Source organism: Zootoca vivipara, chromosome 10, assembly GCF_963506605.1.
Source record: "Zootoca vivipara chromosome 10, rZooViv1.1, whole genome shotgun sequence".
Taxonomy (NCBI): domain Eukaryota; kingdom Metazoa; phylum Chordata; class Lepidosauria; order Squamata; family Lacertidae; genus Zootoca; species Zootoca vivipara.
The window spans coordinates 65,775,211-65,793,682 of record NC_083285.1 but is presented as its reverse complement, the minus strand read 5'-3'; the positions used below and the strand labels follow the sequence as shown (position 1 = coordinate 65,793,682).

Below are 18,472 nucleotides of genomic sequence, written 5' to 3'. Positions count from 1 at the left end.
GAATGAAGTGCCAGGCAGTGGCAGCGGCAGCGGCAGCAGCAGCCGGATCCGCTCGAACTTCTCCCTCCCTTCCCAGCCCTCAGGGCTACCTTTCCTGAGAGGGCAGAGAGAGCGCTGACAGCCACGGAATCGTGTGGAGGGGAACGTCCGCTTCCTACAAAGGGGCCTGGTTGTGAACGGAGCCTCGGGGACCGGAGTCCTCCCTCCCTCCCCCCATCCATACTTCCCCCGTCCTCTTCTTCTTCCTCCTCCCACAGACAGACCCCTCAAAATCCTGGCTTTTTCGTAGCGGGAGCACGCCTCCTCTGCCTCCTCCTCACAACCCTCCCTGGCCCGTGAGAGGAGCGGTGGGGCCGCGGCCTTCCCTCCCTCTCTGCGCTCGGCCGCAGGGCATGACGGGAGAGTGAGTTTGTTTGTTTGTTTGTTTACTTGCGTTCCTGGCGCGCCCCGCGGCCAAGCACAGAGAGGGAGGGAAGGCCGCGGCCCCCGCTCCTCTCACATATGTTCTAGCGCCCGTTTATTTAACGGGCTCAATGACACTAGTTTTAAATAAAAGCACACATTTTACTCATGTAAAAACACCAGGCAGGCCCCACAAATAACCCAGAGATGTATTTTTTTTAAAGGAATCATTCCACTCATGTAAAAACACACTGATTCCCAGACCGTCCGTGGGCAGGATTTAGAAGGCGATTGGGTCGGATCCGGCCCCCGGCCCTTGGTTTGCCTACCCATGCTCTGGGCCAATGTGGTGGTGCAGAGGTTAGAGTGTCCAGCTAGTACTCGGGAGAGACTAGGGCTTGAATGCCCCACTTGCTGTGTGGCCTCGGGCCCATCACTCGCTCCCAGCCTAGCCTACCTTGCAGGGTCATTGTGAGGATAAAATGGGAAGGAGAAATGTGCATGTCTCCTTGAACTCTGCTGGAAAGAAGGTGCAATAAACAAATCACCCTTGCTAGCTCAGCCGACAGAGCATGAGACTCTTAATCTTAGAGTTTCTTCTTCTTCTTCTTCTTCTTCTTCTTCTTCTTCTTCTTCTTCTTCTTCTTCTTCTTCTTCTTCTTCTTCTTCTTCTTCTTCTTCTTCTTCTTCTTCTTCTTCTTCTTCTGTGATAACTTGAGCCCCATCTTCTTCTTTTTTGGTGATCCCTCATAGCCGAGTAAGATTGTCTTCAATAAACACGGTCTTAGCAGTGAGTCTGTAAGTGACTATGGAGGCCGATTCTGGATCCACAAGTCCTTCCACAGTGGGGACATTGGTTTCCGGGCAGGAGTTGATCATGGTGAGGGTTTGCCAAGAGTACCTTCCTCTTAGCTCATTTCTCCCTTTCATCCTGAGTTCGAGTGTCTTCAAAGCCCACGTTGCGTTTGGTAAAGGCCGTTCTCCAACTCGAGCGCTCGAAGGCAAGTGTTTCCCAGTTGTCGGTGTTTATACTACATTTTTTAAAGATTTGCCTTCAGGGAGTCTCCGAACCTCTTTTGTTGACCACCAGAATTACGCTTTCCATTTTTAAGTTCAGAATAGAGCAGTTGCTTCGAAAGACGATAGTCAGGTATCTGAACAACATGCACCATGTTAGGCAAAAGATTCCTGCAACTAGATGACCCGTGTGGTCCCTTCCATCTCTACATTTACTGTATATGATTCCTTAATTCTATGAAACAAATACATTGATGATGAGAAAACTGCATTAGGTGGCTACCAGGCTGGGTTTGATGTTATTTGGTTAATTCACAAAGAACCCAAAACATAGAAATGTAGGGTTGGAGGAGACCATTGAGGGTCATCTAGCCCAACCCGCCCCCCCCCCAAGGAATCACATATTAGGCCTGAAGTACTGTCAGATTCCTTATGGTCTGCCTTGATCACCAAGATCCTCTGATGGGCCCTTCTTGTGATTCCTCCACACCCCTGAAGTTCAGCTGGACTTTACTAGGGACTGAGCCTTTAGCGTGCCAGACACTGCCCTGTGGAACTACCTGCCAGGAGAGGTTTGGCAGCTATCATCCTTGCCTTCTGTTAGACATCTAACAGCCATGTTACTCAGACAGACCTTTGAAGTGTGAATTTCTTTATAACTGACCGGTATTGACTAAGCTTTTTATGGACACTTTTACTGCTCTTATTGTAATATTGTGTGCTGTATACTACCTTGATATATATATATATATATATATATATATATATATATATATATATATATATAATGAAAGTGTAGTCTATAAATCTTCCAATAAATAAATAAAGAGGCCGGGTATTGTGCAAGGCTGCAGGCAGCACTGGCAGCAAAATAGCAGGTCTGCTCTGAGCAATCCAGCCACCGCTGGTGTAACCCCCAAATTACCAGAGTTTCAGGACATATTTAGGCTACCAGTGCGTTCATGAAGACTCCTGTATTTTCAGATGCCTCCCTACTCTCTATGATACGAACAGGAATTGTGATTTTCTTTTTGAAAGTTTGGGCACAACGCAGCTTTCAAAAAGGGATTTATGTGGTTAAGTCAGATAGAGTTAGGAACCTCCAGATTGTGAGATTCCCAGACTATTCCAGACTATCCCAAGCTAACTGCCCGTCTGACCTCCCTACCTCTTTGAAGGTTAGATAGGTACATCTTATTTGAATCCTGTTTATAACTTCCTTCACCTACACTTCTCTGTGGGACCTCAATATGAGAGATCACCTTGGATCAATCCTCTGAGAAGAAAGGAGCAAACCTAGCTGTCTTAATCTTTCCTAGATTTGTTAGCTCTACAGACTTGGTTTACACACACTCCTACTGAAGTTATGCACTTCCTATAATAATGGCGTTTTTATTCTAAGGAATTAGATGCAGAAATATAGAATAGGGGACCACTGACTTGACAGCGGTACACATGACAAAAAACAATTGGTCTCAGCAGAAACCAAGTTTAACATGAGTCAACAGTGTGATGCAGCAGCAAAAAAAAGCTAATGCTATTCTGGGCTGCATCAACAGAAGTCTAATGTCCAGATCAAGGGAAGTAATAATCCCACTCTATTTTGCCTTGGTCAGACCACTCTTGTCATAGTGTGTCCAGTCCTGGGTGCCACAATTTGAGAAGAATATTGACAAGCTGGAAGATGTACAGAGGAGGGCGGCCAAGATGATAAAGGGTCTAGAAACCAAGCCCTAGGAGGAAAGATTGAGGGAGTGGGGGATGTTTAGTCTGGAGAAAAGGAGACTGAAAAGGTAATATGACAGCCATCTTCAAAGATCTGAATGGCTTCTCACATGGAAGACGGAGCAAGCTTGTTTTCTGCTGCTCCAGAGAGTAGGCCCTGAAGTAATGAATTCAAACTACAAGAAGAGAGATTAGCACTAAGCTTTCTGACAGTAAGGGCTTCCTCTTGGCCCATTGCTTTCTGACTGGGGAAAACCACTCTTTAGCTTACAGTTGGAGCAAACGACAATTTAAGTTTTCTCCGGAGTGATGCCTACTCTGACTGAGCAATAGAGAACGGGTTTTCCTTTGGAAAGGAGCAAGGCAAGGGGGAAACTGCTTGGGCTCATGCCTAGAAAGTGTGGGTTAAGCAGAAAACCACTCGGATGTGTTTTTTTAAGCAGAAATGCGGACGACCCCTATGAGTTGTTTGGCAGTGAAATGGAGAAATGGGCTTCACTGGAAGTTTTTTAACACAGGTTGGATGGCCATCTGTCTGGGATTATTTAACTGTGATTCCAGGGTCGTTGGATTCCATGGGCCTTGCAGTCCCTTCCAACGCTACCCTGTTATGGTTCTATGATAAACAACTTTGTTATTTTCTAACAATGCAAGTCCTAGCGATTGCAACCGGCAAAGTCTACTCTGTAACAGGGGGGGGAAAACAAAACACAAGCCAAACACTGCTTATGCCAAAGAGTGCCAAAGAGTTCCGGTAGGCAATTGGGTTCATTTTTCCAACAGTCCATCCATGTGTGGTGTTTGTGTGTGTGTGTTTGTGTGTGATTCAAAGAGGGCAGCTGTTTCTCTTTCAGTGACCATTGACTCTCAGTCTGAGCATGTACATCTATCTGTCTGCTACAGTCCGGCTAACTTCTTTTCAAGTGGCTGTGCATTGCTTGGGCAAGCGTGGTGATTTTAAAAAGCCTTCAGTCCTGTTTCCCTGATGACACACACCAGTCAGTCAAAGAGCCCTTTGTGGCAAGGCCTGCAACACTTCTCTGGAGTCCCTCTCAACCCCCCAGATCCCAGGAGGTCATCATTGCATTCCGTGTGCGTGAGGCAGGCATGATCTCATCCCCAACTGAAGAACAGTGTCTGGCCTCCCAGCTTTGCGAGTGAGTCGCCACAAGAACAGTTTCCAAGCATCACGTCATATGCTCATGCAGTCAGCAGCACATGCAGACAGATTCCCAAATGTGTTTATGTGGATGGAAGTGCCGCTAAACCAGCTAGGGCTTCCTGATAGGAAAGATTAGGAATAGAATTCTCGGGGTCTCTCAGGCAGGGTCCTGATTTTTGCTTCTGGGTTGAAGCAAGCAGTTGATCCCAAAGAGGCAAAACTGAGGCTGTAGCAAACAGAATGCTAACAACAACAACAACAACAACAACAACAACAACAACTTATTTATACCCCACCTGCTCTGGGCAGCTCCCAATCGAATATCAAAAACACAATACAGCATTAAACATTAAAAACTTCCCTAAACAGGGCTGCCTTCAGATGTCTTCTAAAAGTCAGATAGTTGTTTATTTCCTTGACATCTGGTGGGAGGGCGTTCCACAGGGCGGGCGCCACTACCGAGAAGGCCCTCTGCCTGGTTCCCTGTAACTTTACTTCTCACAGTGAGGGAACCGCCAGAAGGCCCTCAGAGCTAGACCTCAGTGTCCGGGCTGAACGGTGGGGGTGGAGATACTCCTTCTTTCGAACAGCTCTTCCTGTCAGAAAGTTCTTCCTGATGTTTAGTCGGAATCTCCTTTCATGTAACTTGAATCCATTGTTCGGGTCCTACCCTCTGAAGCAGGGGAAAGCAAACAAACGAATCCTGGGAATGAAGGGAGCGTGGAAATGCGGCTGTGAGTAAAAAACTACAGTCCCCATCATGCAGTTTAAATGACCATTTTTGTGCTTCAAATATATTCTATAGTAAGAGCTGTTTGACAGTGGAACAGATGCCCTGAGAAGATTGTGGACTCTCCTTCCTTGGAGGAATTTAAGCAGAGGTTGGAATGGCCACCTGTCAGGCATTCTTTAGCTGGGAATCCTGCTTTGTAGGGGGTTGGACCTAGAGGATGCTTGGGGTCCCTTCCAGTTCTACAAGTCTACTGTTCTGTGATTATAATACCTTAGAAGCTCAGTGCAGAGAATCCACAGCCACTGACATTCTTTTCATACTAAATGTCCTGCAGGACACTGTGTGCGAAGCTCCGCCGAACGTGGAAATCTCCATTGCCCAATGTCACAAACCCCCAGGAAGGGTAGCGCCTGTTCCTCCTGGCAGAGGCAGGCTGCTTCTGGGGTGAGCCCAGCCTCAGCTAATGGATGCCCTGGCAGGGCTCCTTGCACGCTGAATGCCTGCTCTTGGCAGGCTGTTACCTTGAAAAATGAGCTCTCCCGAGCTTGCCTCTTGTTGCTACAAACGAACGCTTCCCATTGATTAGCACAAGCCTTGTAAGTGTCTAATTTATCAATCAGCCAGCGCGGTGGGAGTGTGTGTAAACCAAGATTTCAAAAATTATGTCATCTGTCAATTGACTGGGGAATGTTATTGTTGTGTGGGCTCGGCGCGGAGGGCCCTCACTCAGAGGAGGAATGAAATGGAGGTGAATTGAATCGCCTCCCACCGTGGCTGGCAGCCCAAGGCTATCGCTGGCCTTCAGGGTACAGGACTCTGAGCCTGGTGAAATGGGAGGCAAGCCCAGGATGTTCTCCCCTGGAAACTTGCAGAGATGAGCAACAGCTCTCCTTGTGCATAAGACATTCCTAGTGGGTTGCATCCACGGGGATGTCCGCAATACGCGAAGGCTCTCCCTCTTCTTCTCAACTGTGCCATGTCTGGTGTCAATGCTTGGAATGCTCTGCTGCCAGTCTCCATTTTCCGTTTTAATTAAACTTCAAAAAAAATCTCTCTCTTTTTATGATATGGCACACTGAAGAGAGGCACCAGGCAATGGGGGCTGAATTCCCCAGTTACGTTTCAGGGCCCTGACAGAGGCCCCAGAGACATTCTGGAGAAATTGGGCTTTTTGTGCTGGCTTCGTAGAACTCAACAAGGAATTGGGACAGGGCCAGAATTAGAATCCGAATTAGTTGGCTCTGCCTGCCAATGGCTCTGGTTCCTCTCATGGGCTCTGGCGCCACCTACTGTCAATCTCCCTGCCATCTGCCCTACCAGTCCCAATTCAGTTGCCCCTGCCTCTTTGGCAAAGTGCTTTCCGAGAGAGGACGGGACTCTCCTGTGCTTGGTCTGCTACAGGGGAGACAAATGTCCCCCACCCTGTTTGCATCGCCCAAAAGACAGTGAAAAGTTTTGTGAAGAACGAGCTGCATTTTAGCTCCTTCCTTTGGACAGACCGGAGCAGACATGTCCATTTATAAAATGAAGCACTGCCTAGATGCGAAATAATAATAATGCTAATAGTTTAGTTTATTAATTCACATTCTTTGTTTGGCGACTCACAGTAGACAAAACAAGAACATTGTGAAAAAAGGCATCCAAATAAATAAATTGCTTCAGACTGAAATATTTCAAGGAGGCAGTGGTTCTAAAAAAACAATTGTTCAGTGTCTGAAAGCTGACAGTATTGGGGCCATAGTCACCTATCTAGGGAGGCTTTTACATAATTTGGGCACCACAACTGAAAAGGCCCTGTCCCTCAGTGTCTCTCTCATGCACGCTGCTGATAGCAGGGGGACACAGAGAAGGGTCTTAGTGATGGGGGGGGGATATACTTTTACATTGACTCAAGTACAGTATATTCCATGTTCAGGAGAGGTTTATTTGAGAGGTGGCTCATTGATTATGGAAATGCCAAACATTAGACATATGCTCAGTGCCTTCTTGGTGGTGGCTCCCCAGTTATAGGACACTTTGCCCAGAGAGGCTCACCTGTTGCTTATGCTTCGGCTACAAGTGATAGCCCAAAAATGAAAAAGAAGACATTTTCCATGCTAGGTGAAGACATTATTATTTCCCCAGAACTTTGAACAACTAGGCTTTCCCCAGAACTTTGAACAACTAGGCTTTTAAAAAATGCTTTCCAGTTTTTGAACTATTTTGTTTCCCTCAGTTGCTGGGTTATGGCTTTGTTTTCATGTTGCCTTGTGATGGTTTTTTTGCTGGCTGCTGTGGTCGGTCCCTTTCTGCATAGATTGTTTCAGCTTTGGGCTGTGGTTGCATTTTGTGGTTTGCACAGTTGTGAGCCACCCAGAGGACGTTGTTGAGGGAGAGGGAGAGGACGAGGAGAGGGAGAGGGAGAGGGAGGTCCTCTGTACTGCGGCTTCTACCTTAGGTGTTTCCAGGAAAGCAATGACCTCCTTGAACTTTCTCCCTGTGTGAGTCCATGTGTGTGCAATCTATACAGTGTACCGGAAAGGATCAGCAATGCTCCAGCCCTTTGATTTACACAGAGGCCTTGCTTTGACCTAATTTTGCATCTCAGTTGGGTGTCCGGCTTAACAAAGAGGTCACTGAGTGATGCTTTCCTTGGATTACAAACTACCTCTTTTCCAATACAGAGCTTCCCAGGTTTCCTGCTGGCCTCCTCTCCAGATGCTGCCTTGCGCTGGGATTAGAATGAGATGTGTGTGCTGCTGATAGGGATTTTGAAAACAGTGACTTGCTTTCTTCTTTATGAAGGAAGTTGGCCGGTAAGCCTGGCTGTGTGTTGGGGGGGGGGGTTCAGCACCACTGAGCACTAGATGATACCTTGAGACACCCCAGGGCCCCACCATTTTGGTGCATTCGGGAGAATTTGAACTCATGATGGAATCAGGCTGGTTGTGTGCAATCTCGATTTCAAACCAGCCTCTGCCTGCAAAAGATTCATGGTCAACATACTGCTTCATTTCTAGTTGGTGCATGCCCCAGAACTTCTTGCTGGAATCCTGCAACTTTCTACACCACTATTTCTTTTGGGTGTGTGTTTGTGTGCTTTGTCTCGCTTCTGTTGTGCTATTAGTGCAAAAATACCCCTCCAAGCAAAGTGTGAGGGTGGTGCTGTGGTCTAAACCACAGAGCCTAGGGCTTGCCGATCAGAAGGTTAGAATCGTAGATTCGTAGATTCGGAAGCGACCACAAGGGCCATCCAGTCCAACCCCCTGCCAAGCAGGAAACGCCATCAAAGCATTCCTGACAGATGGCTGTCAAGCCTCTGCTTAAAGACCTCCAAAGAAGGTTGGCGGTTTGAATCCCCGCGACGGGGTGAGCTCCCGTTGCTCTGTCCCAGCTCCTGCCCACCTAGCAGTTCGAAAGCACAAAGTGCAAGTAGATAAATAGGTACCGCTCCGGCGGAAAGGTAAACGGTGTTTCCGTGCGCTGCTCTGATTTGCCAGAAGCAGCTTTGTCATGCTGGCCACATGACCTGGAAGCTGTACGCCGGCTCCCTCGGCCAGTAAAGTGAGATGAGTGCCGCAACCCCAGAGTCATCCACGACCGGACCTAATAGTCAGGGGTCCTTTTACTTTTACCTTTGACCCCTCCAAGCAGCAGTGATGCTGTAACGTTGGGGAAGCATCACAGAACAACGAATGAAGCAGAACAATGTGTGCATGGTCCAGTATAGATCCCCCAGCAATGCACTATTATTGCATCAATGAGATATTGGAAAAGGCACCCACAGAAAAGAAAAGGAAGAAGTGGTGGACTCTCCTTCCTTGGAGGTTTTAAACAGAGGTTGGATGACACACAAAAAAACTGTATACAAAAATATGTACATTAGAAGATATGAATTTTCATGTGGGCTTTTTATTATTATTGCAAACTTACAAAGAAATCTTTAGAACTGGCCCTGAGTTCGAAAAACTGGAACCAGATTCACCCTTCCCTAGGAGCAAGCCTTAGGACCTGCTAGGAAGCAACAGGTCTGAGACCTGCTCTGTAAACCAGGAGTAGGGGACCTGGGATAGCTCAGTTGGTAGAGCGCAGGACTCTTAATCTCAGGGTGGCGGGTTTGAACCTCACATTGGACAAGAAATTCCTGTATTGCAGGGGGCGGACTAGATGACCCTTAGCATACCTAACCACTGTGCGGTTCTATAGGTCTATGAACCTGGGGCCCTTCTGATGCTTTTGGATTCCATCCCATCAGCCCCAGCTAGCCAGGATTGGTGGGAACTGCAATCCACCATTTTTTCCAGGGTCACAGGGCCCTTACTATAAAGCAGGCATAGGCAAACTCGACCCTCCAGATGTTTTGGGACTACAACTCCCATCATCCCTAACTAATAGGACCAGTGGTCAGGGATGATGGGAACTGAAGTCTCAAAACATCTGTAGGGCCGAGTTTGCCTGTGCCTGCTATAAAGGCTTCCTCCTCGCAGCAGCAGTTCTAGCCCAGACATTACCTGGCATTTGGGGGGAAGAACCCCGAATCTTCCTTGGCAGCGATATTCACTTTGAAGAGTTTGCAAATCGCCCTTGCGGCTGCCTCCTGCAAGAGAAGACGCAGCCCGAGTTTTATTGCCAATTGATTGGCTGTTAGCAGACATTAGACATATTAGAGCAGGCCATTAAGCCTGGACGGAGGAGAGTAAATGAGGGAGAGATGGTGCGTCTCTTCCAACAACCCCCCCTCCTGCTGCTCGCTTGCGCTCCCTGATCAGCAGGATCAATAAAGCGACATCATGTAGCCTGGATCAATGGAACAGCTGGAAGGCCTCACATATATAACGGCCTCGGTGTTAGATCATATGCTCAGGACCTGCTTCCTCTCTCCACCTTGGGAATGGCAACCAGCAAAGAGTTACTGCCCGTCCTTTGGGGGACATTAGATTCATAAACTAGGGGAGGGAAACTGATAAGGCATTAGGGAGGCATCTCCTCAGCCGTAATGCTCTGGCCGGCTTGCTTGCACTCAGGGCAGCCTGGATTGATGCACTGAGCACCAGGCCTAGTTGCGCCTTGTCAAAATGGAGCTTTCAGCCGCTTTAATCCGATAGTTTCTAACGAGATTAATTTGGAAAGACCTGTAGGAAGGGAATAAGGCCCGGGGCGTCCGGCAGAGATGCCCAACAGGCAGTGTGGCCAGGCTCTTGTTTGCCTTGTTTATTCATTTTAGATACTTAAAGTCCCACCCCACTTCATTCCAGCAGCGGGAGAGCTGGGAAGCGGAGCTCAGCCCATCAGCTCTGCTGTGAGAAAGACAGCTTCATCAGGGACCTCCTGGCCCTGAACTGTGCCAGCTGGTCATTCCTCTACAATTCTATGACAGTTTAGACATTGGAGCCCGACTTTCCATTTTCTTCTCCCCTCCCTGCCCCTTTTGCCTTGCATGTCATGCTTTATTAGATTCCTAAACTTGCGAATTGGGATGGTCTAGTTTTGATCATATGTAATCTGCTGGGGGAGCCTTTGTGGCTGTAGAGCAGGGTACAAATGTTCTAAACCAGTGGTTCTCAAACCAATCAATCAATATACCTTATTCGACCGATAGTCAGAAACAACAACAACAAACTTTTTCTTTTCTTTCCTGGGCCACGCTTTCAGAATGAAAAATTTGTGTGCGCCATGATGAATTCTTTATTGATAAGAAATACGTTGGAAGACAAACATAAACAACTCTCAACAGTGTTCTCTACATCACATCAGCAGCGGCAAACTGTGCCGCTTGGCTGCCCGGGGCAGCACCCCTTGGGGGCGGGGCGGCGCTCCGCAGTGCGCATGCAGCACAACGTGCGTGCCAGGATGGACTGTGCGCGTTTGCACATGCGCAGTCCGTCCAGGTTGGCGCTGCTGCTTTGCTCGGCCGGCGTGCTCTGAAGCAGAGCGTGCTACAGAGCGGTTTGCCACCGCTGCCCGTCAACCCGCTCCATAGCGCGTTCTGCTTCTTCCTGCTCGGGCGGAGGAGGCGAGGGGCGGGCCAGGGGGTGGTGGCGCTGCCCCCCACGCTGCCCCCGCCAGACTGGAGCTAGGGGCGGCCCACCCCCTACGCCCCTCCCTTGCTACGCGCCTGCACATCAGTTTGTGCTCTTTTTCATCAGCACGTGAAAAAACCCGCCAGCATGTTAGTGCACATCTCTCCTAACATGCCAATCTTTTAATGTATTTCCCCTTGTATTTTTACAGCTTCCCCTAATATACTGCACTGGCACGTTATTTTCACTAATATATTCATTTTATGCACACTTCACCCCAATACATGCATTTGTTTATTTATTTTGTCACACTGCGAAATTCAGAGAAGCACACATTTCAAAAGGATGGCTGTGTTGCGGTCCGCATATTGCATCGGGAAGCGTGACTTGGCTCGTTCTGGCTTTACATGGAATCTGAATTGGGATATCTCCCCTGCCCTATCTATAGTTACAACCCTTCATTCTCCCTGGCCGTTGACCATGATGACAGCAGAAGCTGGCTGCATAGCTGCCAAGTTATCCCTTATTTTAAGGGATTTTCCCTTATGCTGAATAGGCTTCCTCGCGAGAAAAGGGAAAACTTGGCAGCTATGGCTGGCTGCTGTGGTCTCAAGCTCCAGGAAGCATGCCACCAGAGGAGTGCCCCCATTACCCCAGAGCTCCTGGAATTTTTCCTGCCTTGATGTTGTGCTGCCTTGCGAGGAATATCCTTTGGCCAGGCTAGAGAGGGTGGAGAGTGAAGGCTCCTGCACCTTTAAAGATTAATAGTATTGTTTGCTCATTAAGGAGATCATTCAGGGCCGGGCTGAAGCTGGAAGGCTTGAACGCAAGCATCTGTTTGCTACTGGGAGAGGATATTAATTGTCTTCAGTGGGTATAAATACGGTTGCCAGCCCCAGATAGCATCTGAACAAACAAACAAACAAACAAACAGCTGCCAGCAGGATCCCTATGATGGCTGACCTTTGCAGAGTGCTGGGCGGCTGTTTTTAATAGCAACCTTCCTGGCAGAATAGAAATGCGTGGTGGGGGGGGGCTATGGGGAGGTGGAATTAATGTCGTTACATCAGGGTCCTTCAGATTGGCTATGGGGTGGGACTTTGAAAGTGGAGGCTGGTTGCAGGATGGATTTGATTTAAATCAAATCAATTTAAATCATGATTTAAATCACTAGTCAGTAAGACTTGATTGAAATCTTTCTTTCTTTTGTTCGTTCGTTCGTTCTTTCTGTAAAAAGAAAGAAAGAAAGACTCATTCTTGCTGGTATGATCTTAATATTTACAGCCATATGAAAGTTTCATTTATGGAATAATAATGGTCATATTATTAGAAATACATATAGACAATTGTGAAATTATGGTGAGGTTTAATAAGTTAACTGTTCATATTTGGACAACTTTTCTGCTCTACTTTATTGGAAGGAGGAAAATAATCATTTCCTTAATAACCATTTAAACAATTTGTTTAACTAAAACTATAACATTATAGCATATGTATCCATGTTTGTTAAATGATGGGGTTAAAATGTGTTGTTGTTGTTGTTTTAAACTTAGACTTAGTTTTAGCACACATGAAACACTTAAAACAAATCCTTATTTCCTGATGAGTAGCTTTTGGACTATAATGTAACTTAAATAGAAGACTATATTTAGAAATATTTTTCCTCCCAAAGAATTTTATTTTTAAAATCCGATTTAAATAAATAAAAAAATCCGATTTAGATTTTTTAAAAAATCCCATTTATTATTATTATTATTATTATTATTATTATTATTTTAATGATTTTTATTCACCCTGGCTGGTTGGTTCTGTGTGAGTGACTGAGGCTGAAGACTAAGACATATATATGAATGTTGGAAGGATCAGGACAGATAACAAGAAGTCCTTCTTTACACAGCGCATAGTTAAACTGTGGAACTCGTTCCTGCAGGAGGCAGTAATGGCCACCGAATTGGATGACTTTAAAAGAGGATTTTAAAAGAGGATTTTAGGGACCCAGGTGGCGCTGTGGTTAAACCATAGACCCTAGGGCTTGCTGATCAGAAGGTCGGTGGTTCGAATCCCTGTGACGGGGTGAGCTCCCGTTGCTTGGTCCCAGCTCCTGGCAACCTAGCAGTTTGAAAGCACGTCAAAATGCAAGTAGATAAATAGGAACCGCTACAGCGGGAAGGTAAACGGCGTTTCCATGTGCTGCTCTGGTTTGCCAGAAGCGGCTTTGTCATGCTGGCCACATGACCTGGAAGCTGTACGCTGGCTCCCTCGGCCAATAATGCGAGATGAGCGCGCAACCCCAGAGTCGGTCACGACTGGACCTAATGGTCAGGGGTCCCTTTACCTTTACCTTTACCTTTAAAAGAGGATTAGACAGATTCATGGAGGAGAGGACTCTTGTGCCTACCAGCCACAGTGGCTCTGCTCTGCTGCCACAGTTAGGGTCAGCCATGCTTCTGAATGCCTGTTGCAGGAAACCGCAGGAGGGGAGAATTGCTCTTGTGCTCAAATCTTGCTGGCGGGTTTCTCATGGGCATCTGACTGGCTCCTGTGAGAACAGGATGCGGGACTAGATGTGCCACTGGCCTGATCCATGAGGCTCCCCTTATGGCTACTAGCCATTCTTTTCAACAGTCATTTTGTTTGTTACAAAATGCAGAACACTGCAGTCTACCTCTCGCTCTGCATTACCGTGCGAGAAATTTGGGGCCTCGTTTTTTATTTGTTCTTTCATTTTGTCAAATCTGTATGCAGCTTGATCGTAAGAAACCAAACCCATCGGGGCAAAAAAAAGGGCAAAACAATAAGAAAAAAATAGCAACCGTTTAAGACTTTTGAAAACTTCAAGTAACAATAAACTGAGAACATTAAAGTTCAACATCAACTTTCTAAACATCTGGGTATGGTTATTTAAGTGAAGTTTGATTGTATTGCTATAATTTTATACTTGTAAAACCAAATAAAAATTATGTCAAAATGAATGAATGAATGAGGTGTATTAGTCTATTATAGTGTGGTTTTCTGTACATTTTAAATTATGGTTGCCGTTCCTTTAGTGATCATTTTATTGGTTTATCTTTTTTTGTAAACCGCTTTGAGGTGCCCCCCCCTACACTCACTCAAGCGGTATATAAATTTTATGAAATAAATAATAAAATTTCCTATCTTGGACTCCCCGGCTGCAAGTGTCCATCATTTTTTGTGGAGGGGGGCGGGGCTTTAGGGATGAGGATAGGAAGGCTTAATTCGTGCATATAACGTGAGTTTCCCTCACTTTATAAGTGTTTGTTGTCCTCCTTAGGACTAGAAAAAGACCCAGGTTCAAATTTCTATGCAGCCACGAAGCTCAATGGATGGGTTGGGCCACTCACAACCTCTTCAGCCTAACCTACCTCACAAGGTTGTTGTGCAGTTTAAGATCGGAGTGGGAGGCAGATCTGCGTACGCCGCCCTGATCTCCTTGGAGGAAGGACAGGAAGGGAGCATAATAAAATAATGGGATGGATTTTGGAACAAACGCAGAGAAACCTTTAGTTCCCAGAGGGTGAAATAACACACGAGTGTGACATTGGACGCATGTTTTGCCCTTTATATGGTTCCTTTGCCTTATGTCTCCCTTTTTTGGTTTTTGCAGATCCGTGTCGATGGACCCATCAGAGGTGCCCTCGAGTATGAGATTGTCCAGGTGGTGGATACCGGCCCAATCTTGCGGGACATGGATTTTTCCGTAGATCACAAGCATCTGTACCTCATGTCTGATAAGCAGGTGAGTGGCATGGCTAGCGTCTTCTGGCATCCTTTAACGCCAGGACAAATTGTGTGCTCGTTTTCCTTCTCCAATTAGAGTCTTGTGGATCATGTTTCGCAGTGGGACTTCAGCTTGTTCGGTATTTGATGGATTACTGTATTTTAATATTTTGTTGGAAGCTGCCCAGAGTGTCTGGGGAAGCTCAGCCAGATGGGTGGGGTATAAATAATAAATTATTATTATTATTATTATTATTATTATTATTATTATTATTATTCGCTCTGACCTTAAAGAGGCAACAAGGAACCAGCACTGCTACTGAGGCCACATAATACCTGTTCCACTTCTGTACAAAATCGGTCTTTGGAACTCCCTGCCTATTGATATCAGGTAGGCACCTTCACTGGACTCTTCATGGGTGCCTGCCCAAAACATTTTTATTTAGGCAAACCTACCCAAATACCTGGGATGCGGGTGGCGCTGTGGGTTAAACCACAGAGCCTAGGGCTTGCCGATCAGAAGGTCAGTGGATCGAATCCCCGCGATGGGGTGAGCTCCCATTGCTCGGTCCCAGCTCCTGCCCACCTAGCAGTTTGAAAGCACGTCAAAGTGCAAGTAGATAAATAGGTACCACTACAGTGGGAAGGTAAACGGAGTTTCCGTGTGCTGCTCTGGTTCGCCAGAAGCGGCTTTGTCATGCTGGCCACATGACCTGGAAGCTGTATGCTGGCTCCCTCGGCCAATACCGCGAGATGAGTGCCGCAACCCCAGAGTCGGTCATGACTGGACCTAATGGTCAGGGTTCCCTTTACCTTTAAATTTACCCAAATATCTAGTAGGCTGATGTGCCTTTAGTTTATTCCTCATTTTAGGTTTTTTTAAAAAGTGTTTTAATTGTTTTTACTCACAATTGTATTATTTTCGTAAACAACTTTGAGGGGTTTCCTCCCCCCCATTCAAGTGGTATATAAATGTCATTAAATGAATGAATGGCAGGTGTAGAGCAGGTACCAAGAAGAGTACAGTAAAACTGCCTCCCTGGTGTCAATGGGCAGGGAGTTCCGAAGTTCAGGTGCTGCCACAGACAAAGACTGATTTCTTGCAGAACACGTATTATGTGGTGCCTTGAACGGTGCCAGTTCTGTGGGTCAAAGTGGTCTTCAGTTTAGCTCTTTATACACCAGTAGCATTTTTTTTAAAAAAAAAAAGCCTTGTGGAAACTCATCAGCATTTTAGTGGATAAATAAAATAACAGCTTCAACTTCAATTTATGATTACTTCTTCTTGCTATTTAGTGTTAGTACTGAAGCTTATGGTGGAAAGTGCTATGATTTGCCATCTTGTCTCAATGATCAAACTTTCATTTTCGACTTTTTGGGGCGAAGGAAGCCCAGCCTGAAATGTGGTGTCCATCTGAGCAGCCCGCTCTTATGTGTGTTTACTAGGTAGTGCCACCACACTGTTTCATGAGACTTACTCCTAGGTAGGAGCAGGTGGGGCTCATCAACCTGGGAAGGTAGCCCTTCTAGGTGAAGGAAAACTCTGATCCTAAACCTTCGCTGGCTTGGGGCTATAATCATTCATGAGAAAGCATTCGGGAGTAAACCCCGAGGGAAAACCCGTACTGGCTGCCTTGGGGAACATAGTTGGGAGAAGAAAAGGCTAAGGATTAAACCCTATGCAAATCCAGAGTGAATTCCCTAAGAAAGTTGGGGGCACATTGTACGCCTCCTTCTAGCAACTCCTGCAGAAGGAGTTGGTGTCAAATGCCTTGCTCTCCTTTCCTTTCAACCACACCAGCAAGGCCGAGAGTGCGGTCTTGTCATCTGGGCGGCTTAGAACCTCCATATACACTGCTCAGGCCTGCAACTCCGGGGAAGTCATTCCAGTGCTGCTAATGCAGTAAAAGCAACATGGGAGGTGGCAGTTATGAGGTCCTGGCCTCTGCAGCCACAGCGGGTGCTGTGATTCTGCAGTGGTTTGACTTAACTTCTAGAGGCGCACTCCATTGTCTCTAGAGACAGAAGGATGCCAAGAACTCACAGGTGGGGTTCACAGAATTGCAACAAACATTTTGCACCATATACGCTCATCCTCTCCCTGTGGTGCCTCTTCTCTTCCTCTCCCTTTCGCCAAACTTTCCTTCTCTCTCTCTCTCTCGCTCACTCATTCTCCTCTTTTAAATAGTTCAGAACAAATGGAATGGAACGGGTAGAATTAGTGCTGTCAATGGCATGTTGCAAATGAGAGTCAATGACACGATCCGAAGCCCACCTGTTGAAGACCAAAGTTCTAGAGCTGTGGTTCCCAAACTGGGTGGTATCCACACCCTGCGGGTGCTGATATTACATTGGCTGGGGTGCTAAGAGGCACCGAGGTGGCAGGGACCGCTGGAGACGTAAATGACTTTCAGACTTTGCACACCTGGTATTATTTGAAAATCTGGTTCATCAGTTCTGTGGAATGAATTAAATAGTTTTAATTAGGTTTTGAACAAATGTGGAGTGAACTGTTACTGCTTTGAATTTTACTGTGGTGTCGTCTTCCTTAGTGTGCCATGCAAACCATTGTTCTGAGTAATAGGGTAAGAGGGCACAAGGGATGAGTTCGGTGCCAGATTTACATATAAGTTAAACAAGCTATAGCTTAGGGCACCACCCTCTTGCCCCCCCCCAAATTTTAAAAGTATTTCACTATCAATATACTTCTTCTTAATTGTATTTCAGTTCAACAATTACTTTGATAAAATATTTTGTTATGTGCAAATGGCTTTAGATACCTATTAGGTCCATAAATTACCATATAGGATATATTCAAGAAAAAAAAACAGCGACAATTTGTTGTTGACAAAGGACAGCTGGACATATAAAGGGCCCCATTATCTCCAGTAGCTTAGGGCTTCGTCAAACCTAAATCTGGCCCTGGATGAGTTTTTGGAACCCACGGGGAAGTGGCCTGAAAAGGTTTGGGAACCACTGGGCAAGAAGATTTGTGTTTGTCCCGTGGGTACCTGCCATGTGCTTTCAAGGGTGCCTGTTACTACCTCATCCTTCTCCGCCACCATGAATATTCATATGCCAAATATGAGCTGCATAGGAAAGAGAGGTGCCATTTTATCCATTCATCTTCATTAGCTACTAAGCCATAAGCTATAACTCATGGGCTGTGAGGGCAACGGCGACAAAGGACAGATTGCTTCTCCTTCTTCTACCTTTCTCTCTCTCATTTTTGGCCCACGTTTTGCATAAATGACGATCTTATCACTGCTACTTTCTGCTTCCCATCACTCACTATCAATCCTCCTTTTGTTATCCGAGCTTTAGATGGGGGTCTTGAGGATAAACGAGATGAGATTCTGGCACAACCATTTGTTAAAACCCAGGTTTCCCCCAACTGCAATATGAAGTTTGTCAGATTTTTTTTTTTTGGAGCAATGTGGTTGCATGGATGAGGAGAGCTAAATCAGCCTCCTTTCTTGGGGAAAGGCCATAGCTCTGTGGTATAGCATCTGCCTTGCAGATAGAGCACACCCAATTCTCTCTATTTAAGTGGGACAGCTCTGTTTATTTCTGCTATATATGTTGGTTGCATTACTACTCCCGTTTTGATCTGGGAGCTATTTTGGGGAGCGCTTTCAAAAATGGTTAATGTACAGATTAAGAATAGAACAGCGGCCCTTCCTCATATTTCTCCAG

General features: G+C 46.3%; 1 protein-coding gene across 1 annotated transcript in view; it reads left to right on the top strand.

Annotated features, from left to right (window-relative positions):
• The window catches only part of PLXNA4 (plexin A4), a 584,028-nt gene that overhangs the window by 270,403 nt on the left and 295,153 nt on the right, over nt 1–18,472 (top strand). The window contains exon 4 of the mRNA XM_060279222.1: nt 14,664–14,795. Within this exon, the coding sequence (XP_060135205.1) occupies nt 14,664–14,795 (132 nt within the window). The remainder of the gene's footprint in view (nt 1–14,663; nt 14,796–18,472) is intronic.